This window comes from Ailuropoda melanoleuca, chromosome 13 (assembly GCF_002007445.2).
Source record: "Ailuropoda melanoleuca isolate Jingjing chromosome 13, ASM200744v2, whole genome shotgun sequence".
In the NCBI taxonomy this organism is placed as follows: domain Eukaryota; kingdom Metazoa; phylum Chordata; class Mammalia; order Carnivora; family Ursidae; genus Ailuropoda; species Ailuropoda melanoleuca.
The window spans coordinates 74,581,513-74,606,805 of record NC_048230.1 but is presented as its reverse complement, the minus strand read 5'-3'; the positions used below and the strand labels follow the sequence as shown (position 1 = coordinate 74,606,805).

The window sequence follows — 25,293 nt, the reverse complement described above, 5'->3', positions numbered from 1 at the left end:
GCATAAAACACATCGGTAAAATGTTATGTAGTGAAGTGTCAAAATGTTTATGATAGTTACATGAAAAAAGAAGAGTAAAAAGGTGATCTACACAATCATTTCAACAAAGCTGCTGACCAGGGCTGGAAAGGAAAGAGAGCAATGAACACTGGTGGGTGCTGGATGGTAGGATTGTGAGTATATTTCCAAGACTTCCTTTATGTTGTTATAATTGCTGTGTGTGCCTTTAAAAAAGGCTATTTAAAACAGAGTGAAAGGGGGGGGCGCCTGGGTGGCACAGCGGTTAAACATCTGCCTTTGGCTCAGGGCGTGACCCCGGCGTTACAGGATCGAGGCCCACATCAGGCTCCTCTGCTATGAGCCTGCTTCTTCCTCTCCCACTCCGCCTGCTTGTGTTCCCTCTCTCGCTGGCTGTCTCTATCTCTGTCAAATAAATAAATAAAATCTTTAAAAAAAAAAAAAGAGTGAAGAGGTGCCTGGGTAGCGCAGTGGTTAAGCGTCTGCCTTCGGCTCAGGGCGTGATCCTGGCGTTCTGGGATCAAGCCCCGCATCAGGCTCCTCTGCTGGGAAGCCTGCTTCTTCTTCTCCCACTCCCCTGCTTGTGTTCCCTCTCTCGCTGGCTGGCTTTCTGTCAATTAAATAAATAAAATCTTTAAAAAAAAATAAAACAGAGTGAAAAAGCAAAAGAAATGCAGTAGTGCTAGAAATACCAATCTGAGAGTGGCTGCTTGGAAGAGCTAGCTGGGAGCCACGAGAGTAGGTAAGAGGACCGCGGAAGAGCATATGGATGGAGGGCAGAAGGCCTACATTCAAGGCTGAGCAAGGGAGAAGAGACTGGAGAGGGGTGGCATAGCCAGAGCCGAGTGAAAGCTGCAAGGGAAGGTGTGGCCAGAAGCTTCCACACTGCCAGGAGGCCAAGGGAGAGGGGAGATCCCGCTCCTCCCTGGGAAGGAGCCATGACAGTTTAGGGAACACCAGGGACAATAGGATCATCTCCCCGAATCCTTACAATGACACGAGGTAGGCCAATGGCTTCTATACCCAAGTTCACACTCCTCGTTTGTCACTGGCCCTCATCTACTCACCTGACTGCCCGGGAGGAGGGATTCCACCGAGTCCTCGAGGGAGCCTCACAAACACAGAGAGGACAGCAGCTTTGTTGCCAAAACACGGCTCCAGAGCAATGGGTTTGGGAACAGTCTGGTGGGAGATAAAGAATTACCTAAACTGGAGTTTCTCAAGTGTTAATGATGCAGCCTTCACATGTGATTTTTTTTTCATTTTTTAAAAATTTAAATTCAACTAATTCACTTATCATATATTATTGGTTTCTGAGGTAGAGTTCAAAGATTCATCAGTCTTATATAACACCCAATGCTCATTACATCAAGTGCCCTCCTTAATGTCCATCACCCAGTTACCCACCCCCCTCGTGTTTTTAAAGATGCCCTCTCTTAAGTTCCTATTGCTGTTTAACAAATTACTAACTTACAGCGCCTATTTATTATCTGTCTCAGTTTGGCAGCTCGGACGTCCAGGAGAGCTCTGTAGGGTTCCTGCTTACAGATATAGGTCTGTTCATCTCTTCCATCAGTTCTGGAAAATTCTCAGCTCTTCTCTCTTCAAAGGTCTCCAGGATCTCAGCTCTTCTCTTCACAGGTGGAAGTCAAGTTAGCATCTGGGCCAGCTCTTCTCTGGAGGCTCTAGGGAAGAGTCTGTTCAGAACTCATTCAGATGGCTGGCAGAATCCAGTTCCTTGCAATTGTAGGCTGAGGTCCCACTTCTTTGCTGCAGGGGGCCACTCTCTTCCAGAGGCTTCCTCACATGGCCCCTCTGGCTTCAAATCAGTGGTGGTATCCCAAGGCCTTTGCATGTTTCCTCTTCTGCCACCAGCCAGAGGAAAGTCCCTCATTGTCTTGAGGTCTCAGCTACCTTGGGGTTTGTGTGACTTCTTCCCAATCCCTTCAGAGTAGCACACAGAGTAGTGTTTGACTGAAAAACCACGAGCTGGGAATCTTGGCGGCCATCTTTAGAGTTCTGTCTGCCATACCCCCAAATATGTCATTCATTTCTTCAGTTTGGTTGAAGAAAATGACTTCTGGAGCCACTGTGGCTGCAGCACAGGGAGGGAAGGGGTGGGTGAGAGGACAGTGGCCTAGGTGGAAGACAGAGCTGATGGACTGGCTGTCCAACAAGAATGAGAACAAGCACGCACTGAGCACAATCCCAGGATTTTGGCCTGAGTGGCTAGGATGAGGTACTGAGTTGGGGTGATACACCAAGGAGAGGTGTGGGGGATAATATCCAGAGCACAGCTTTGGATAAGTTAACTCTGAGATGGCTGCTAAGACACCCAAGTGGGGACACCGAGTAAGCAAGCAACTGGATATAGGAGTCAGAGGCTCACAGGGGAGGTCTGAGCAGAGAGATCATGGTGTTAGAATAAACCCACGATGGAAAAGATCAATTCTGTGGTCTGAATGTTTGTGTCCTTCTAAAATCCATATGTTAACTATTAATGCCCAACACAATGATATTTGGAGGTAGGGCCTTTGAGAGGTGATTAGTGCCCTCACAAAAGGGACCCCAAAGAGCTCCCTAGCCCCTTCCACCATGTGAGGTCACAGCAAACCAGGAAGGGGGCTCTCACCAGACACTGAATCTGCCAGTACCTCGATCTTGGACTTCCTAGCCTCAAGAATTGTGAGACATTTCTGTTGCTTCTACGACACCTAGTCTCTGGTGCTTTGTTATAGCAGCTCGAGCAGACTAAGACAGTCACCGAAGGAGTGAGTGTGAAAGACATGAGAGCAGCCCAAAGACTGAAGCGGACCTGCACCACTGTTAGAGTATGGGGAGATGGAGAGCCTTGAACAGGGAGCACTGAGCAAGAGTAGCCAGAAGGTGAGTGTGTGTGTGTACCGGAAAGAGAATCAATTGAGTGTTTGATGGAGTAACCAACTGGGTCACATGCCATTGACATATGACGTATGGTGCCTCTCAGTACTTTAAATTTGTCTATTTTTTAAAAATCCCACAAATAGTTATTTTATCATGTTCACTCAGATTCATGTACATGCTTACTGTTTCATTTTTTCATCATTCCTTCTTATTCCTCAGTCCATCCTCCTGGGTAGTTTTCCTTTCTCTGAGCACATTCTGTAGACCCTTCTTTTGTACAGGTCTGTGGTGGCCAACTCTACTTTCCTTCTCATCGGAAGAAATCTTCCCTCTGTCCTTGTTCTTGGAAGACAGTTACTGGGCACGCTATTCTAGGTTGGCAGTTCTCCTGATGTTGTTTGGAGACATTCTTAAACGCTGTTTTGGCTTCTGGTGTTACTAATGAGAAGTCAGCTGTTGCTCTGTCATTTCCTTTAGGTGATCTTTTTTTCCCCAGTTATTTTTTAATGTAATAAATACACATAACATTTACTATCCTAACCCTTTCTTTTTCAAAGACTTCTTTTTTTTTTTTTTTTTAAAGATTTTTATTTATTCATTCAACAGAGATAGAGACAGCCAGCGAGAGAGGGAACACAAGCAGGGGGAGTGGGAGAGGAAGAAGCAGGCTCACAGCGGAAGAGCCTGATGTGGGGCTCGATCCCAGAACGCTGGGACCACGCCCTGAGCCGAAGGCAGACGCTTAACCGCTGTGCCACCTAGGCACCCCCCAAAGACTTCTTTTATTTGAGAGAGAGAGAGAGAGAGAGAGAGAGAGCACAAGTGGGGAGGAGAGGGAGAAGCAGGCTCCCCGCCAAGGAGGGAGCCCAACACAGGGCTCGATCCCAGGACCCCTGAAGACAGACGCTTAACCAACTGTGCCTCCTAGGCACCCTCCATCCCAACCCATTCATTCATTTGACGGGGGGAGAGAGAAAGAGAGAGCACAAGCAGGGGAAGTGGCAGGCAGAGGGAGAGGGGGAAGCAGAATCCCTGCTGAGCAGGGAGCCTGATGTGGGGCTCGATCCCAGGACCCTGGGATCATGACCTGAGCTGAAGGGAGATGCTTAACTGACTGAGCCCCCCAGGCATCCCCGCCTTCTTTCATCCTAACCTTTTTTAAGTGTACACTTCAGAGGTATAAAGTAGATTCATACTGTTATGCAACCATCACCACCATCCATCTCCAGAACCTTTTTCATCTTGCAGAACTGAAACCCTATATCCATAGAGACTCCCTATTCCCCTCTTCCAACCCCTGACAACCACCATTATACTTTGTCGCTATGGACTTGACTACTCTAGATAACTCAGAAGAGTGGAATTATACAGTATTTGTTTCTCTGTGACTGGCTTATTTCTCCTAGCACAATGTCCTCAAGGTTCACCCATGTTGTAGCAGGTGTCAGAATTTCCTTCCTTTTTAAGACTGAATAACATTCCTTTGTTGTATAGACCACATTTTGCATACCCATTCATCTACTGATGGACATTAGGGCTGCCCCCATCTTTTGGCTATTGTGAATAATGCTGCTATGAACATGGGTGTACAAACACATCTTCGAGACCTTGTTTTCAATTCTTGCAGGTATATATCCAGAAGAGGAACTGCTAGATTATATGGTAATTCTATTTCGTTTTTTTGAGAGAGACCAATGTTGTTTTCCACAGCAGCTACATCCTTTCACATTCCCACTAAGAGTGCTTAAGGGTTCCAATTTCTTCACACTGTGGCAATCCTACAGTACAGATATAAAATACATGTTAGGTCTTCTCATTTTATCCTTCATATTCTTATCATCTGTCATAGTTTCCATCTGCTTGTCTCTCTGTTCTGCATTCTGTGTAATTACTTCAGATTCATCTCCAGTTCAAAAGTTTGGTCTTCACTTGTGTCTGACATGCTGTTTAACATGTAAACCGAGTTGTTTAAAAAATTTCAACCCCTATATGTTCTTTTTTTTTTTTAAGTTTATTTATTTATTTATTTGAGTAATCTTTACACCCAACATGGGGCTGGAACTCACAATGCCGAGATTAAGAGTCACAAGCTCTCCCAACTGAGCCAGCCGGCTGCTCCTATATGTTCCATTTCTAACAGTTCCATTTGGTTCTTTTTTAGATCTGGTCATTCTTGATTCATGGTGCCCTTATCTTTATGATTCCATCTTTCACATCTTTAAACATTTCATACAGAGCTATATTATACTCTTCAGATGCCACTCTAACATTGAAGTCCGTCTAAACCACTGTCCATGGTGTCTGCTAACTCCTATTCCTCGTGGCTTGTCTCTCTTGTCCTTGGTGATCTTTCATTGCTTGATCTTGATCTGTGGGGATCCTACATGGCTGAATCGGGGATGCTTTCCCAGAGAGAGGATCTGCACCTACATCAGCTGGGAGTCATGGTGTGACTGGAACCACTTCAGACCACACATCATTCTGGTTTTGGTTCATGATTTGTTCTTTTTTCGGGGGAGGGAGAGAAGAGTATTCCCTGGGAATTTCACCTACTTCCTATGTAAGCTCAGTAATGCTTTAATAAGTATTTTAAAATTCAGGATCTATAGCTGTTTCCCCAGAGTATGTGAAATATTTCATCATTTTGCCAAAAGAGAAACTTTTCTCACTTTCTTCATTTTTTTTTTTTTTTGGAGAAGTTGGAAATACTTACATTCCATGGAATGCACAGTGAATTACAATTTTGGCCCCTTTAAGAAAATTCCCTAAACTACATATGAAAAGCAATGTTTCAATTTAGCTCTTTTCCAATATAAATTTTAAAGTATTATGCCACAGAATACCTACAAGAATTTGAGACAAACCATTTATATTTTAAAATTCCTTGAACACAAGAATGCTCAACAACATGAAAGACTGAAAAATGAAAGCAAAAGGGTATCTGACAACATCAGCGTGTTGTCTTATTGTTAAAAAGAGAGAGAGAGAGGAACACATAATTACGAGGCAACAGAATGAGCCTCTCGCTCTCTGTGGTTTCCCCAGACTTAGAAGCCTGAGTTCTGACAAGTTTTCGGGACTTTTGAATCACACCCTCACCTTTATACTCCCTCCAATAAGATCAGGAGGCTCTTCATCTGTTTCCAAGGCAACGTTTACGGAGGCAAAGGGACGACTGGCCATCTGCTGCATCTCTCGAAGAAGTTGCTACGGAGTAATAATGCAGCAAGATTAGCGCACCCAGTCTTGAGGGGATTTTATTAGGGAATATGACATAAAAGTACTTCATCCTCCCCGCTTCAAACAGATCAAGTCCAAAACGATATTTCTGAGACAGCTGGAGAAAACTGGATGCAGACCAGGTATCACCAAACTTAAATTTTGTTGGATGTATAACAGCACTGTCATCGTATTAAAGAAAAAGTCCTTACCTGTTAGAGGTACGTTCTAAAGTACCGATGGACAGAACGCTATGGTGCCTGTTTGTTAAGTATACAAAATAAATGATGTAGCCCTGTCTCCTCCTATTTTTATTACTGGATTAAAGCCAGGCTTCCTTCCCTCCTACTGAAACTTGAACCAAGTACTGAGCCCACTGATAGGAATGGAAAGAGCTCTTTGTTCACACGGGTGGTATAAGCTGAAAACAAACAAATGTGAAGTTTGGCAAAGTTAGAGGGACAAGCAGGGGCTCTGGATTTAGGGAGGCTTGGATGTGAATCCTCGATCCAATACTTTCCAGCTGTATCACCTTAAAAAAGGTGTTTAAAGGTCTCTGGGCTTCAGTTCTCTCTTCTTTGAAGTGGGTTTTTGATGTCCTAAGAGTGTTAGTAGGTTCGAAGCTCAGTGCCTGGCACATGGTGGATCAAGATACATCAATCATATATCATTAAGGATATTGGAGGAAATGGGCATGTCATGCCATGGAAGACAACCAGGCCTGACTTCAAACCGCCCACTCGGAACTATGGTAGGAGACAGAAGCTTAGTCTGGATAGATCAGGGCTTTCTTTTAGAAGGATATTTTTATGTTAAATGTTTTCTTAAAATACTAACATTCTACATCTCATCAAGCTGTTGGTCCACTTACTCAACAAATATATGCAGCAACCCTACTTTGGGTTCTCTGCTATTCTGAGAGCTGGAGTCACAGCAGGACAGAGCGCTTACGCTCCTCCGTTTGGAAGTTCCTCCATGAAGAGCGCAGGAGACACTGTGTTTAAAAACAAGTAAAATGGGGCCTGGCATATAGCAAGCACTTAAGTAGTGTCCATTGCTATTATTTTTGTTGTTATAAATCCCATTAAGTCATGTCTTCTACAATTCTGAGAGGGATAAGCCATGACTGAAATCGTAGAAATGCTGAAATACATTCTGAACAGTCAGGTTCGCATTAACAGAGAAATTTTAAATCACAAGGGTAAAAGCTTAGTTAATTTGTTGATCAACTGTGTCATAAAAGCATACTTTTTTAGGGGTGGGGGAATTTTTAAAGAAGTTTAATCTGGGATTTTTTTTTTTTTAATTTATTTATTTGACAGAGAGACAGCCAGTGAGAGAGGGAACACAAGCAGGGGGAGGTGGGAGAGGAAGAAGCAGGCTCCCAGCGGAGGAGCCTGATGCAGGGCTCGATCCCAGAACGCCAGGATCACGCCCTGAGCCAAAGGCACACGCTTTAATGACTGCGCTACCCAGGCACCCCTAATCTGGGATTTTTTTAAAGATTTTATTTATTTATTCGACAGAGATAGAGACAGCCAGCGAGAGAGGGAACACAAGCAGGGGGAGTGGGAGAGGAAGAAGCAGGCTCATAGCAGAGGAGCCTGATGTGGGGCTCGATCCCACAACGCCGGGTTCATGCCCTGAGCCGAAGGCAGACGCTTAACCGCTGTGCCACCCAGGCGCCCCTAATCTGAGATTTTTTAAAGAAGTTTAAATGATTTAAAAAATGTGCTGAAGAAACTGTTATTCTTACTGAACCTAATTGAAGCCTATCCTAGCCCTGTGAGGTAGGAGTCTTCTAATTTTTCCTTCCTCTTTGATAAAGCATGCTCTCTGGTGTGGCAAAAGAAAGAAAATCTTCCTTCACCATACATTCACCATTCCTAGAGAATGAAGAAATATCTTTTTAAAATTTTATTTAGATTCATAAGCATACTTTTTAAAAACCTTTCTCTACAAGGTGTTCCTCCTCTCCGTATTGTCTTTCAAGTATGTTGCAAACATTTTCTAGTTGGCTGTTTGTCTTCATTGATTTATTGTTGATATACTTAAGAATTACTTTTTATGCCGGCAAATCGCTACCATACTGCGCTTCCATCATCTTATCTGAAAATAATAATTTTGTCCCCTGTCCCTTAGTAATAAAACTTCTTATTTCTCTTTCTCCGAGTGCACAGTCTAGAATATCCAGAACAGAATTAAGTGATGATGGGGACTACAAGACTAGGCACGTGGCCTGTGAAGACCGAAGTCCCAAGTTTAGAGCCCAGTTTGGCCTCTCAGTAACTGTGCAATGATGGGTAAATTATTCTGCCTCCCTGAGCCTCAGTTTCCTCATCTGTGAAACAGGGTCAGTAATTATTTTATGGGCCTGTTATGAAGAGTAAATTAATCTATATAAAACCTCTTAGAACAGTGCAAGAAATTTAGAAATGATCAAATGTTAGCTCTTATTGTGACAAACTTGTCTAGATTTTGTTGGTACAACTTCTAGTATTTTTATATCATGAGTGATGTTGGCTATCTGGATATTCTTTATAGTGTTAAAAGGAGGTATTATTTTTGAGTTTACTAAGAGTTTTGTTTTTAAACCAGGAACCAGTGTTGACTTTCAATAAATAAGTGATTACTTGGCCACTACTAAAAATTTAGGTTCTATTTCTACCCACTGATAGAACCTATTTTGATAGGTTTTCTGGTAGGAAATGATCCTGCTATTACACACTGGTAAATTAGACTGCTCCACATACAGTCACTCTGTGACTGTAGTCACTGGCCTTTGTTTTGGTTTCAAAGTTTCTATGCATACAATCAATTAGAACTCTTTAAGCTTCCCATCTTTCCCCCTATTCTGGAATAGTTTCTGTATTTTGGAAATAATTAATTCTCCTAAGCACTCAAGGAGAAATAGATGATTATTATTTCCATAAGCTCATCTCAAGTGGAAACTCCCTGGGTAATGCCCTTCGTGGAGAGAGTAATATTTTGACAAGTGTTCAACTTCTTCCCTGGCTACTGGTTTATTGAGGCTTCCCACTTCTTTCTTACTCCATTTGGATAACTTGTTTTTTGGTTTTTGGTTTTTTTTAGAACACTGTACAATTTACTGGGATTTTAAAATGTCTTAGTAATGGAGCTATTAAAAAAAAACCCTTTGAATATGTTACCCACTGAATTTTAAAAATGATAATAAAAAGGATGCAACATTACCTCTATGCTAACATCACCTTTACATGGGTCAGAAAAGGGGTCATGGCCCCCAGGAGGAGGCCCTCATTACAGACCTTAATGTTCAGGGAACAGTGCTTCTGAGTTTTGATTTAGGATATTTCCGTTCTCTTCTAAATCTTGTCTATAGATCAATTTTTATATAGAAAAGGGCATGAGTAGATACAGAAGACCGAGGAGCAAACGTCAGCCTAGATCTCAGTGCCTTTCCATGATCAACAATGCAGTATTAGATCTACTAGAAGGCAGAGTAATAACATCGGTGAAACTTGGGATAAACAAAGATTTTACGTTGTCACTTTTAACCAAGTTTATTCATTTGACTTGTCAACTGTAAATATTTGCTTGACTACTTCTTCTTCTTTTTTTTTTTTTTACTAACATATAATGTATTATTTGTTTCAGGGGTACAGGTCTGTGATTCATCAGTCTTACACAATACATAGCGCTCACCACAACACACACTCTCTCCAATGTCCATCACCCAGCCACCCCAACCCTCCCACCCCCCTCCACTCCAGCAACCCTCAGTTTGTTTCCTGAGATTAAGAGTCTCTTATGGTGTGTCTCCCTCTCTGGTTTCATCTTGTTTCTTTTCGATATTACTTTTGGAATGGAGCTCTGGAAATAAATCAAGACTCATTACAAAATAAAACTCAAGCAAAAACTTAACTAGACACTGACTCATCTTTCCTTGAGTTACGAGACATTTCTGAGATGCTTAGCTGGTTGATTTTACTCTCATTCTTATGAGAAGCTCTGCTACTGAGCCCTCAGATCTCCCGCCAGAGTTAAGGACAGAGTGCTGGTAGAATGAGTAGAATTGGCAGCTGTAAGTTGATACTAAAGACTAAAAATACTAAAGATTCCTTTTAGAAAGTTAAAAGCATGTGGAGTAGAACTAATTATACTTTACGTACACTAACTGGAATCTACTGACCATATTCTGCAGAAAGGTCAGCATTAGTCCCCCCGTGGTATGTCTATCAATTATCACTAAATAGCTAAAACTGATTTTCTTTAGAGAAATAGAAAGGAAGAAGCTCTTATAGGCATTCATGAACCTGAGGCTTACCTCTCTACGCCTGGAGGCCCAACAACTTTGTTTGATCTTCCAAACCACAGCAGCCACCAGGAGCAAAGAGAGGAAACAACTGTGAGAAAGGAAAGTACTGAGTTATTATCCCAGCCCCCAGAATCAGCACTGTCACCCACACCTCAGGCCAGGCAGGGAGAGAGTCCCCCAAATCCCAACTCCAAGCACCTTTCTCATGACAACCATGTCCCAGCTCACAGGAAGCAAGTGTGAGGACTGATAAGCTGAGCTTCCTGACTGTATTGTCCCCAAGGGCACTGAGAGAGCTCTGACCTCCCACCGGGCCTTTTATCAGAATGGCCCATCATGGCTTATCCCAAATAAGAAAAATAAAACTAGGATAATAATAATGAATGACAAGCATGTTATTTAATTGACTTAGCAACCTTTACTGATAGAGTATAAAAAAATGAGAAAAGTTAGTTATTAAAGTAACAACCAGCTTTTCATATGGAAGCGGTAAACACAAGAAGAAATAAACATATATATGCTAATATATATTCAGTTATATTTTTATAAAATAAACTCATATAATTTTTATAAAATACAATGATCAACCTCAAACCAAACAACTTTCTTGAAAGTATTAGCAGAACATAACTCCCACTGGTCTTGTAACTGGAAAAGCTTTAATGTTCTCTCATCTGTTAACCAGGTGTGAATGGTTTGAAAAGCTACCCTGACAGCAGAAATCCGCAGACACAAGGCATTTGCAGCATGGGGTCGGCTTCCAGAGCGCAGCCTCAGTGCTCCCAAGTGCTGACGGGAGGCAGGACCTCAGGCGGGCTGGAGAGGGCACTCTGAAGTGTGAGGATGACTGAACTTCGGCCCTCTCAAGGCTCCCACAGTTCACCGCCTCCCCAACATGGGGGGGGGAGGGGGGAAAGATATCTCCAATGAATCCCCTGACTAAAGAGAAGGGGCTTGCCAAGGTCATCACTCAGGGGAGAGCCTTCAGCAGTTCCTGTCTTGCTGGACCTCTCAGCTGTCCTGACTCTCCTGGTCCTTCCGCCTCCCTGATGTCTCTATTTTCCTTTTAATCAATACTTTATTGAGACAGGCCCTGTTCCGGGCCCATAAAATACACTGAGGAACTGGACAAAAGACTGCTGTTTTCATGGAGTTGACATTCCATCAGATGGAGATACAAAGTAAATAAGATAAGCAAATTATAGAGCAAGTTAGAAGGTAGTAAATGCTACAGAAATAAAAAGATGGTAAGGAAAAGGGGGTTCGGGAGTGCCACTGGCACTCTAAAGCAGAACAGTCAGAGTGGGTGAGCCTTACTTCTTGAGAAGGTGACATCTGAGCAAGACTTGGAGGAGGCGTGGGCGGTGGCTCAGGAATGTCTACAGAAACACGCCCGGGCAATGGGCTCAGTGCGCACAGCCAGAGGCAAGGAGGAACCTCAGGAGGCCAGCATGGCTGGAGTGGGGGGAGTTGGGCCACAGGTAAAGGCAGAGAGGTAAGAAGCAGCAGACCACGGAAGCCTGCAGGCACTATAAAGGTACTGGATTTTATTGAATGAGATGAGGAGCTAACTTAGGTATTTGAGCAGAGAAGTATCATGATTTAACTTATGCAGAGGAGACCTTTAGGGTAGCAATGGCAGGAATAGGGAGACCGGTAATCCAGGAGAGATGATATGGCTCAAGTCAGGGCGGTGGTAGCAGGGATGTGAAAAGCACTTTGGAATCTGGACATAATTTGAAGGCTGAGACTACAGAATTTCCTGATGTGCTGGAAGTAGGGTATGGAACAGAGAAGTCAGGGATTTTGGCCTGAGGAACTTGCCATCAACCAAGACAGGGAAGGCTCTGGGTGGAGCAGGTCCAAGATAGCAGACAGTATGAGACATGCTGAATTCTGAGATAGCCACCTAACCACCAAAGGGAGATGCTATAGGCAGATATATGAGCCTGGAGGCTAGGTGCCGGGTCTGGCTTGGAGGTGGCATTTGGGAGTCTAAATATACACAATTATGACTCTTGGTTTCAGCTCAGCTCACGATCTCAGCGTCGAGACTGCTTGAGATTCTCTCTCCCTCTCTCTGCCCCTCCTGCCTGTGCTCTCTCTCAAATAAATCAATCAATCTTAAAAAAAAAAAAGGGGGAAATCATGAGGAAAAGAAATTACATTTACTGTCCTGTATTTATTGAAAAAAAATCCATGTATAAGTGGACCTGCAGAATTCAAACCTATGTTGTTTAAGGGTCAACGGTGTATTATTGTATTTGAAGGAATAAATCTGGATGAGGTCACCCAGGGCATGAATACAAATACAGAAGAATGTCCTGGGGGGCACCCCACCATTGAGAAGTTGGGGAGAACAGGAAGAAGCAGTAAAGAAGGAGTCTGAGAAGAGTAATCTGTATTTCTTGGTTTCCATGCATAATCCTGCTTTTTGTTATTTTTATTCTAATAGAAACACAAGGAGGCAGCAAATCCACATGGAAGGGCAAGGAGGGACTAAGAACAGCTTCCAAGTCAGTCAAGATGCTACTGATGCAGTTGAGTTACAGTGCTATCCTCAGAGGCGAGCACCTTGGTACCACTCAGAGGCCTCTCCTGGGACTACCCTCAATCCAGAAGGTCTGTGTCCCCTCTCCCCCCAGGCCTAGGTGGGGCTTCCATCTTCAACACAGACTTGTTAAAAACACCAACAACCCAGTTCCTTCCACTGGTTCTAGCTTTTCTAAGAAGTGACACAAACAACATACTAGCACACAGTGATTGTCCCTCAAAGCTGATATGTGTATGATTTCTCCTAGGGTAATACCACAAAGAACATTCTAGTTATTTCAAAAAAGGTGGCACTCACTGATTTACCTCCCTTCTTTTCTTCCTATCACTAATTTGGGTACAGGTAGTGCTGTAACTCAGTGTTCACCCTACTGCAGTCCCTCCAGTCAACTGTTTTCTAGATTTTTCTATGTAAATGTAATTAAAGAAGCATTAAATTATGAATTTTCAAACACACACACAAGTAGAGGGAATGATCTAGTGAATCCTATGTCCATTACTTAACCTTGATAATTATTAACGTTTTGCCAATGTTATTCAAAGATCATCAAAAAAGTGTATTTCTCTTTCAAAACTAGGACACTAGCCCCAGCCTAAGGGTCTCTCACTTCCTGTCAGCTCTGTACCGAGGAGAAAACAAGAATCCTTTCACCTTTTTGTCCTAAACTTGTTCCTACTTTCAAAGACTTGTACTTCCCTGAGAATATTCTCAAAAAATCCATGCCTTGATTCTAAGTTTTTCTTTCTACCTTTTGCCCATGTCTTTTGAAAACTCACAATTTGTGTGAGAGCTCAGTCTTTGGGGCATGTGTTTCTCACCAGCTTAATTGTAATTGTGCAGTTGGAATGATATTTTTGAGAGCGTCCTGAACTTTCCCTCCAGAGGGCAAGACTATTAACTAATGGTTATTGATTCCTGCTCTCACAAATCCGGCTCTTCTAAAACTATGTACGCATTTTCTTGGCCTGGCCTTGACCTCCAAGCCAGCCTGAACACAGAGATACCACTGCTTCTTCCCAAGTTGCTGTGATCTGTACTTCACCATTCTGGTCAGAAGTAGATCCAGAGTGGCCGGAACCCATAATCACTTCTATCCTCTGGAATATGAAATGGACTTGTCAAAATGTCTGCTATCAGTCTGGCAAGATCTTGCAGCAGTTCAAATAATTAAGTTTTACAAGAACATTGTATCTTGCCTGTAACAGAAATTCCCATTACATGCCCTCCCTTTGGCCAGGTGACGGGCCATCACCTACTTTTCCTTTTCACCCTCACTCAGACATTGCCCTCTAAGGCATCTGTGACCCCAGCCACAAAGACGTCCACAGAGTGTTAGTCCCTCTTAGTACTACCAGTTGTCCTAACCACTTCAGTGCCTCACTCCAGATACAAAGCCCTTTCACATACATGACCTCATCTGATTCTCACAGCAAGCAAGCAAGTGGGTCTTATTATTTCCTTCTTCGTTCACAAGGCTCCTACCGGAGTCCGGAGGAGCATCTCAAGACACAAAGAGGGCTTAATGGATTTGTCGGAGTCTAGAGTTTACTTCCCTGTGCCCGAGTCTGGAGGTACTCTTTCCAACTCACCTCACACTGATTTTCTCACTTGAATCACTGAGTGCCCTGCCCCCTACCACCCCGCTCTAATTCTCTTTTCTGTGTCATCTGAGCTATTCTTCAGAGTGCTGCTTAGGACTGTCTGGATACCTTTTTTTTCTCCCCTTATTTTCACTTACATCCTTTGGGACCTGGTTAACTTGCTTGGGGAAAATATTCTGTTCCTCATGCTCATAAAAAGGACTCTTTCCTCAGTTAAAAGATCATCACCATTCTTAGTTCTTAAACAAAATCCGGGGCGGGGGGGAGCTCTGGATTCTTTTCCAAAGGTTCCACATTCAAAAGGAAGAAGGGACAAAAACACCATTTGTCCTTGTTTACTACACAAGATTCCATGGTCCCAGTCAATTCTGGTGGTGTCATTCAGTCTTCCACGAGTCAGCAGAAGGGACGACTCCTCACCGGGCTGGTGCTTGGCAGCAGGGGCACCTCATTCTGTACACACGCTCCAAGAAGCTACCGAGTCAGCACGAGCCTCTATATCCCCCTGCAAGTGTGCCATAAACGAGCACCACTAACTCTTTCCCCTCGGAGAGGCTGGTGCCTCCGCTTCCTCGAGACTCAGCCCTTCCCCTGAGGGTCTAGTGTACTTTACACGTGTATTTGCACATGACTGTGTGCTGGGTGCTGGAGGTCTGGGTGTGTGTATAGGGATGCCCAAAAGAGACAGTGCACCTGCTCTCTCAAAGCGTAGAGTCTGTGGGCACAGATAGGAAGGAAGGAGCAAACTGTGAGAAGTACCATGATGTAAACTAATACAGTTCTATGGGAGAGAACAAGGGAAGACCATTTAGTTTGGGGGTTCTGGGATGAAACTGTGGAGGAAGTGACACTGTGCCAAGACCTGAAGGATGAGTGTGGTATAATTTAAAAATATATATATATATGTTGGGTCTTTGTCCCGAGTTCTTGGTAGAGATTCTTAATATTCTTAAAATTTTCTGAGTGATAGGAGTGTCCCCCTCACCACTTTTTTACACAAATGTTCACAACAGCTTTATTTATAATAGCCAAAAAACTGGAAACAGCCCGAATGTCCATCTCCATCAAGAAGTGAAGAAATAAATTGCGGTTGATCTTTACATAAAATATCACTCATTATTAAAAAGGAATGAGCTATTTAAAATTTGATTAAAAATGTATATCTTCAATAGTTTTTTGTACAAAGTAATTTTATATAAAGAAAGGTATAATTTAAAAAATGACAGGGTCTCTGAGTCTGAATGAGCTGTTTGTTGTTTTTTTTTATATAACAGATTTATTGAGATCCAATTCAGGGGTGTCCTTTGTGTGCTAATGAATGACTCATGGGAGGGAGGGAGCCAAATAGCCTCAGGATGGAGGCGTGTCACCAGAAAAACCAATCACATGATTAAAGAGTTAGAATGTTGGGCACCCTGCCCCATCCTCCCAACCCAAGGGGAGGAGAGAGGGCTGGAGACTGAGTTCGTTAGTCACCGCGGTTCCTATGTAATGAAACCTTGAAAGAAACAAGGAACCACGAGGTTTGAGGGAGCATCTGAGCTGGTGAACACATCCATGTGCTGGGAGGGTGGCATGCCCGGAGAGGGCATGGAAGCTCTGTGCTCTCCACCCACCCCCACACCCTGCCTTATACACCCCTTCCATCTGGCTGTTCCAAATGAAAGAAATGGAGTTATATTCTTGAAAATAAAATTGTAATTTTAAGTACTGTGCTTTTCTGAGTTCTGTGAGTCATTCTGGCAAACTCTCAAATCTGAGGAGGGTCATAGGAACCCTCAAATTTGTAGTTGGCCAGGCAGAAGGTGGGTAGCCTGGGGACCCACTGGTGGTTGACATCTGAAGTGGGGGCAGCCATGTCAGACTGAGCCCTTAACCTGTGGGGTGTGTGCCAACTCCAGGTAGTGTCAGAATTAAACTGAACAGGAAGACAACCAGTTGGTGTCAGAGAATTGGATGTTGTTTGGAAAAACCAAGCCATGAGTAGAAGTATACAGGTGAAGAAGGGTAGGAAGAAGAAAGAAGGAAAGCATTTTCCAGAAAAAAGGATACGTGTGTGCAAATGAGAAAAGAGCCTGGTGCTTCTGAAAAAAACAGAAGACGACGCATGCGATGGGAATGCAGAGGAGTAGCGGAAGATGAATATGGAGGGGTGAGCAAAGGTCAGTTCGCCCTGGTTTTTATTTTAGATACAATGAAAATATGAGATAAGGGAATAGATGCAGATGAATTCATTTTCAAGGTCTCTTCTGGACTTTTTGTGGCTCGTAGAGGGCTCTGACTGCTGCGTAGGAGAGAAGTGACTTGGAAGTGGCAGGGTGACGCTGCACTCAGGGATGTAGGGAGGCCTGGTGAGGAAGGACTGAAGAAGAGTTCGCTTCTGCGCGTGTTGTGCTGCAGATGGGACAGCAGAGTTCAACCGGGAATACAGTATGAGAAGATGGCCAGGGTCAGGCTCTGGAAGAACGTCAACAGCGAGAGGTTGACCAGAAAAGTTTAACAGAAGATTGGCCTCAGGGCAGTCTGGGGTCAGAGAAGGCCAGAAGAGGGTCAGTGATGGGTGGACAGTTGCTTGATACTGTTGAGAATCCAAAAAAATGAGAACAGAAAAGTATCTTTTGGATTTGGCAATAGAGATGTTCTTGCCACCCTCCACACATAAAACATTTAGGTGGGGTGTGGGGATGGAAGTCAGATTAGAAAGGGCCAAAAAGCAAAAAGATCTCCAACATAAGGATTTTTAGGGTAGTGAAAATACTGTGTATGGTATTATGACACTGGATTCATGTCATTATATATTGTCCAAACCCACAGAATGTACACCAGCAAGAGTGAACCCTAAGGTCAACTACGGACTTTGGATGGTTATGATGTGTCAATGTAGGCTCATTTTTTTTTTTTTAAAAGATTTTATTTATTTATTCAACAGAGATAGAGACAGCCAGAGAGAGAGGGAACACAAGCAGGGGTAGTGGGAGAGGAAGAAGCAGGCTCATAGCTGAAGAGCCTGATGTGGGGCTCGATCCCAGAACGCCGGGATCACGCCCTGAGCCGAAGGCAGACGCTTAACCGCTGTGCCACCCAGGCGCCCCAATGTAGGCTCATTCTTAGTAGAAAATGTACAATACTGGGGAGCAATGTTGATAACAGGGGAGGCTGTCCATGTGTGAGGGCAGGGGCTGTATGGGAAATCCCTGTGCCTTCCTCTCAATTTTGTTGTAAACCTAAAATTGCTTTAAACCAAGTTTTCTAAAAATTTAAACAAACAAACAAAACAAAATAAAATAAAACCAAATGTGCTCCAAGCCCACAGCCAATGGACACAAGGAGGGAAGGGAACAGCCAGAGTGACCAAGGGGAGCCACATTCAGAGTGGCCGCACCACACGGCTTCTTCCCCCTTCTCTGTTCGTGCTGAGCAATGGGAGACAGCAGCTAAGGGAGCCCTGGGTCTGGGGCCAGGGAGGCCAGACAGGATGGCGGCTCTCTCATTCAGAAGACGGACAGTACAGCCCACCCAGCAGCACATTCTGCCCCTACCCCACACTCAGAGGCTGTGACACACAGAAACAGCATCCACACACAGGCAAGTGGCAATCTTCAAACCAACAATGTGAAAGAGTGGTATCAAACAACAACAAAACCCAACATCCGAGGAGAGTTAGTAATAAGAGCACAAAATAAGACTTTAAAATAAAATAAAATAAAATAGTATTAATCTCACAAAGGAATACGAGAGGGAAGTGCATTCGTAAAACGGACACAGGTTGTAAGGAAAAACATATTAGAAGTAAAATGCAAACGTTAAAATAAAAAAAAATCTTAACAGATGGGCTCAACGAAGGAAAAAGGCCCAACTTTGGATTTAATGAGCTGGAAAATACTGTTGTGGAGCTCACCTAAAACACAGAACAAAAGGAAAATGAAAGAATATGTGGGTTCAGTTAAGAAATATAAAGGACAGATTCAGAATCTCCTTCATTAATCAGACAGAGAATTCCAGAATTCAAGCAAAAGAGGAGGAGAGGAAACAAGCAAAGAGACAAAGACTATGTTGCAAAGCTCAAGACTCCGGTCTTCAGACCGAACCACCCCCCTTACGCCCCAGGATCAAATTCTTTCTCAGGTCCTTTTTTTTTTTTTTTTTAAGATTTTATTTATTTGACAGAGATAGAGACAGCCAGCGAGAGAGGGAACACAAGCAGGGGGAGTGGGAGAGGAAGAAGCAGGCTCATAGCGGAGGAGCCTGATGTGGGGCTCGATCCCACAATGCCAGGATCATGCCCTGAGCTGAAGGCAGACGCCCAACCGCTGTGCCACCCAGGCGCCCCTCTCAGGTCCTTTCTGAGTTACTCTTACGGTCCTGCACAGCAACACCATCCAACAAAGGGGAAGACGTGGGACATGTAAGATGGTGCAAGAAAAAAAAATGGTAAAACTTATAAAAACTGTTCCTATATAATGTAAAAGAATTACAATCTAGAATTTAAATCCCAGATAACCGCTACCTCGGAGGCCACTGGACAGCAGTGGGGGAATGACTGTGGGGCTTAGAGCCTTAAAGCAGCCAGCTCTTGTAGGAAGCAAAATCATGAAGCTGCCAGGAGCTGAGGCCACAGTCCCATCCCCTTGGTGGTTCTATGATCTTCTTTCCCATCTGACCTCCTATGCTTTAGCTTGCATGTGGTTGGATGGAATATGGCCCCAGGCCCCGAATTCACACAATTTTCAGCTAACTCCAGGTTTCTCAGTACCAGATGAACGTAAGAATCACTAGAGACGGGGCACCTGGGTGGCTCACAGTTAAGTGTTTGCTTTCAGCCCAGGTCATGATCTCAGGGTCCTGGGATCGAGCCCCATGTCAGGCTCCCTGCTCAGTGGGGAGTCTTTCTCCCTCTCACTCTCCCTCTGTGCTCTAATAAATAAATAAATCTTACCCCCCCCAAAAAATAAGAATCACTAGAGAGCCTTTAAAATATCACAAGGATCAAGTTCCCAGGAGACCAATGAAATCGGCATCTCCGGGGCATGGGCCCCCGGGGTTGCTCCTGCTTCTTTTAAAGCTTCGCAGGGAGTTCTATGGTACAGCCAGGGCTGCAAGACATGAGGTAATTGTTTCAGGCTCTCAAACCCAATTTAAAACTTGTAGGAGAGGCTTCTAACTGCCCTGTTCATCTTTGCATGTCAAACTGTAGGTTCATCTGTGTCTGAGCTGCTTAAGCTCCAGACTGCTGAATAATTGCATTAAAGGGTGATTAAGTGCTATAATAAGAACATGAGTAGGGCAGAGTTCCAAAAGGGTTGGGCTTTGGAGTGAATGTGTCAGGAGAAGATTTCATGGAGTAGGCAATTGGGTTGGGTTCTGAAGGAGTATGACTATGACAGGTCAGTAGCATTGGATAAATATCTTTTTTGAGGCAAATGCAGAGGAGAACCAGGTTAAGTGCACCAGCCCTCCTGGCCCTGCAGCTCACGTGGTCAACAAAGAAGGAAATGACGGCTATCCTGGAGGGGCCTATAATCTGGTGGGAGTCACAGGGCAAAGATTCATGAAATGCTGAATCTGCAAGAATATAGAATGATGCTTTGGCCCACTCTGGGAGAACCACGGAAGGTGGCTTATGTCAGTGACTCCTGGCTGCCTGGCACTAAGCAGAATAAAAAACTGCTGGAGGGGTGGGAAGAGATCTTGGGATTTTAATTTTTTCTGTGGTAACACCAGAGAGGGCAGTTTCCTTTAGGAATCTATACTTCTATGGAATGAAAAGTTTTTTTGGAATGGAAGTAATTTTGTCAAAGTTCCAGCATTCCATATTGTTGGCACTGCCTCACTTGGGACAGAGGTTCTATGGTACCCACTCAGCTCCAATGAGCTATGCTGAGCATTCTCTGAAGAAGGGAAAGACAAAGTGAGTTCCTGGCCTAGTGGACGGTGTGGCCTTAGAGTTGAAGTAATTGGTATCTCGACCTAGGGGCACCTGGGTGGCTCAGTTGGTTAAGTGACTGCCTTTGGCTCAGGTAATGATCCCAGGGTCCTGGGATTGAGCCCCACATCGAGCCCCCCCNCCCCCCCCCCCCCCCCCGTATCGGGCTCCCTGCTCAGCAGGGAGCCTGCTTCTCCCTCTCCCTCTGCCTGCCGCTCTCCCTGCTTGTGCACTCTGTCAAATAAATAAAATCTTTAAAAAAAAAATCTTGACCTAATTCACTGACAAGTTTCTGAAGTATACAGTAAAGCTATACCCAAATAGATTCCAGATGGTCAAAGGAAAACTTACACATGAAAAGACAACAGGTAAAATACCCATGAAGAAAATAGGGAGGGACTGAGAGACCTGCTTTGTGGAAAATACCATAAATGGGGTTCGGAAAAAAAACAAGTGAACACACACACCGGTTAATAGTTGCAAAAAAAAGTCCTAAATTTCAGCAAGAAAAAGGCAAATATCCCAACAGAAATATGACCAAATGGTAGGGACTGTAAGGGATCAGTAAATATATTCAGTCATAATTAAAGAAATCCAAATTTAAGATACCAGTGATACCTTCCAGACTGACGAAATTAAAAATAATGACAATTTCTTGGGTTGCTGAGAGCTAATAAGAGAAACAGGCAGAAATAGTAAGAGAAATTATATTCCTGCTGTAGGAGTATAAATTCACACAATTGTTCTGAGGGGCCATGGCAGTGTTTTTGCATTTTGATACAGCGATTATATGATAAAAGAACTATCCCAGAGAGACCATCATAGAAAAATGTAAGGGCATATGTAAGAAAAATTGAGGATAATCTAGAGTCAGTCAAGAGAGGAATGGTTAAATAAAATATGGTACTTGTACTATGAAAAAAGCTGTTTAAAAATGAAGTGAATCCCCGCAAGGGAAAAGTTAACCACAGAACACTCAGTGAAAAAACAAGTTCTAGAACAACATGTTAGGAGGGAACCCATTTTATAAACCAAAGAATCAGAAAAACCACAACTTGCATGCAGTGTATATACACAGAGAAAGAACTGTGGAAACACAAACATCATAATATTAATAGTGGTAATTTCTAAAGAGTAGGATTAGGGGATGTTTTAAGTTTTACTATGAACATAAACTACTTTTGGTACTTTATAATAAGAGAATTATCTTTATGCTGACTTTCTACTTTAAAAAGTCTGAGTGAGGACTTACTATTTTGTTTTCAAATACTTGGGATTAGTTTAGTTTAGCTTTGTTTTATCATATCTTTTTAAGTTGTCCCTACAAAATTTCTCTTTATCTAGGTCATTGTTGTTCATCAGAAATTTAATGTGAGCCACATATGTAATTTTAAAAGTTCTAGTAGCCACATAAAGAAAAAAACCAGGTGAAATTAATTTTAATAAAATNTTTTAATAAAATAAGTTTTATTTAACCCAAGATTGCCAAAACATCATTTGAACATGTGACCAATATAAAAATTGAGATATCTTATGTTCTAATATTCTACTAAGACTTCAAAATCCAGTGTGTATTTCATACTAACAAGCACATCTAAATGTGAATGCTAAATTTTTATCAGAAAATATTTGATCTGTATTTATATTTCATAAAATTCACATTTGAAAAAGCAGATTCACATATCCAGGTTGTTCCAAACACACAAGTTCTTTGGTAACTGAATCAAGTAGTTTTTAAATTTATATTTAAATATATTTAAATTAGTTAAAATTAGATAAAATGAAAAATTCAGTTTCTCGGTCACACTAGCTACATTTCAAGTGCTCATAAGCTACACGTGACTAGTGGCTATTAAGTCTATACTGATCTTTCAGCTTCTTGTTTATAACTGTCTACTTTTTATTTCTATTTAGTTTTTCATCACTTCAAACAAATCTGAGACTTTTAAACTTTATCTGCTTCCGTGGTTATGTACATATTCCACTGGTTAATCTGATTTTGTGCCAGTGCTACACTGATCACTCTAGTCTGACAAAGTGTTTACTATCTGGGAGGGCCGCTAGACTGTCTCCCCACCCTCTCCCATTTTTTCTTGGTAATTCTTTCTTGATCTTGTTATGCTATAATTTTGAACAATTTTATTTACTGAAGTAACACAAACATGTAAATTTCATTTTTGTTAATGAAATACAGAAATGTAATTGTAAATGTAATTTTTCCCCCCAGAAACACTGAATGCTTTTATCAGATTTTCTCTCCCTCCAAGACTGGAGGGACACAACAGTTACTTCTTGGTGGAGATGTCATCATCATCCAGAAACTAAAGACTATAGTTTGCAGCAGGCAGAAATGAGCCCATCAGGACATGGCTGAATCTTGACGCGAGGCCATCTGCTCCCCAGCATCACTCAGGAAGGGATTCTTTCATGGTCGAAAGGGGAGGGCACCTAATGGCTCACTATGGGAAATACAATTAATTATATGGTTTTCATGCCAGCATCTGCCTTTACCAATAAGAGCTGCAAAAGATGTATGCCTCTGAACGACATAGAACTAATTTTTTAATATTGCCCTTGTGACTAGCAACTTTGCTGAATTCACCTATGAATTCTAATATTTTTTCTGCAGATTCTTTTGAATTCCTATAAATACAATCATATTTTAAGTGTGATTTTTTCTTTTCCAATTCTTATGTATTTTATTTTTCTTGTCTTACTGTATTGGCTAGAACCTTTGTCACCATGTTGAATGAAGTGACTCATAGAATCTTTTTTTTTTTTTTTTTAAAGTAGGCTCCATGCCCCATGTGGGATTTCAACTCATGACCTCGAGATCAAGAATCACATGTTCCACTGACTGAGCCAGCCAGGCACCCCTGATAGAATCTTTGTCTTGTTCCCAAACTCAAAGGGAAAGTTTGTAACATTCTACCATTTGGAATGAGGTCTGCTGCTGGCTTTATATATTGGTCCTTTATCAGATTTAAAGAAATTTCTTTCCATTCTGAGTTTCCTAGGATTTTTTTAATGAATGATATCAAATTTTATCAAACACTTTTCCTCACTGATTAAGATGATCATGTTATTCTCTTCTCTTATTATGCAACTAACGTTAATTACACAGATTGATTTTCTGATGCAAAATCAACTTTGCAATTCCTGGAATGAACCCAACTGGGTCATGATACAGTTCCCTTTTTATACTACTGGTGGATTTTCGTTTCTTCATTAATGAGAGAGACTGGCTTGTAAATTCCATTCTCATAATATTCTTGTCAGGTTGTGCTAAATTAATAAAATGAATTGGGATATATTCCTTCTTTTTCTGTTCTCTAAAGATTTGGTTACTAATGATATTATTTCTTTCCCTAAAAGGTTATAAGTTAGCAATGAAGCCAGTTGGGCCTAGAATTATCTTTATGGGAAAATTTTAAGTTATGTATTGTTTTTAAAAAGAATATAGGGCTATTCAATATTCACATTCCTATTCTGTATCAGTTTCAGTAAGTAGTATATAGTCTTTGTTTTTCTAATTATCCATTCCATCTGTTCCATTTTCAAATTTATTTGCAGAAAGTTGTTCATAAAATATTATCATGGAGGAAAAAACTGTTTTTAAGATTTGGAGTAATGCCTCTTTTTACATTTCTGATATTATTTATACCTTCTCTCTTTTCTCCTTGGTCAGTCTTCCCAGGGTTTATCAATATTATTCTTACTTTTTTCAAAAATCCAACTTTGTGGTTCTTTTAATCCTCTCTACTGTATTTCCTCCCCTATATGATTAACTTTACTCTATATTGCTTCCTTCTCTTTTCTTTAGATTTAATTGGTAGTTCCTTTTCTGACTTATTGAGAAAGGTTTTTTTTTTTTTTTCCTTTTCCAATTTTAGTTTTATCAAGCAGTGATCCTCGACCTTAGCTGCATGTTACAATCACCTAGGGAGCTTTCAAATGCTTAAGTCCCATCCCCAGAGATTCTGATGTGACTGGTCTGGTATGTGGCATGGGCATCAAAAGCTCTCCAAGTGATTCTACTGTGCAGACACAGTTGAGAACCACAGATTTAAAGCCATATCCTCTAAGTACAACTTCAACTGTATCCAATAAGTTTTTAATTTTTCTTGATCATTCAAACTGTTTTAAAATTTCTGCAGTGATTTTATATAAATTTTTTAAATGAGCAAATCCAATGTAATATGGTTTTAGAAGTCAGATAAATAGTTACTTTGGGGGAGGAAGGGGGTTGTGATTGATGAAACACAGGGGAGCTTCTAAAGTGCGTGTTCAATTTGTGGTAACTCATTGAGCTAGACACTTATTTTTAAGTGTTTCTGTAATTTTATAGTAAACTTTAATATAAATTTTTAAAGAGAGAAATAGATCTTATACAAGGAGTGGGAATTATAATGGCAAGAGCCTTCTCAATATTAACACTAGAAGCTAGAAGAAATAGCATAATGCCTTCTCAGTTCTAATGAAAAGTGATTTCCAACCTAGAATTCTGTATGCAACTTTTTGACCAAATAGGAGGGTAAAAATTAAAACATTTTCAGACAGAGAAGGTTACAGAAAAGTTACCTCCCCTGCACCTTTTCTCAAAAACTTCCTGAAGAATGTGCCCCACTAAAAAGAGGAAATAAATAAGGAGATGAAGACATGAGATCCAGGAAACAAGAGATTTCAATATAAGAGGAAGGCAAGAGAAATCCCCAAGATGACGATCGTGCAGCAGGCCCCCAAAACTAGTGCACTTGGGAGCAGACGCTGGAGGGTTCTAAACACAGACATCTCCAAG

General features: G+C 42.1%; 1 protein-coding gene across 6 annotated transcripts in view; it reads right to left on the bottom strand.

The window, feature by feature from the left end:
* Nucleotides 1-25,293, bottom strand: part of ATRN (attractin) — a 151,053-nt gene that overhangs the window by 6,213 nt on the left and 119,547 nt on the right. For 4 of the 6 annotated variants that reach the window (XM_034640969.1, XM_034640968.1, XM_034640966.1 and 1 more), the window contains 3 exons: nucleotides 10,427-10,505; nucleotides 6,001-6,108; nucleotides 1,086-1,200 (listed from right to left, as the gene is read on the bottom strand). In XM_034640969.1, the coding sequence (XP_034496860.1) occupies nucleotides 1,086-1,200; nucleotides 6,001-6,108; nucleotides 10,427-10,505 (302 nt within the window). Of the gene's footprint in view, nucleotides 1-1,085; nucleotides 1,201-6,000; nucleotides 6,109-10,426; nucleotides 10,506-16,288; nucleotides 17,030-22,588; nucleotides 22,955-25,293 lie in introns of those variants that run through there. The other 2 variants (XM_034640971.1, XM_034640970.1) reach the window with 2 other exon arrangements.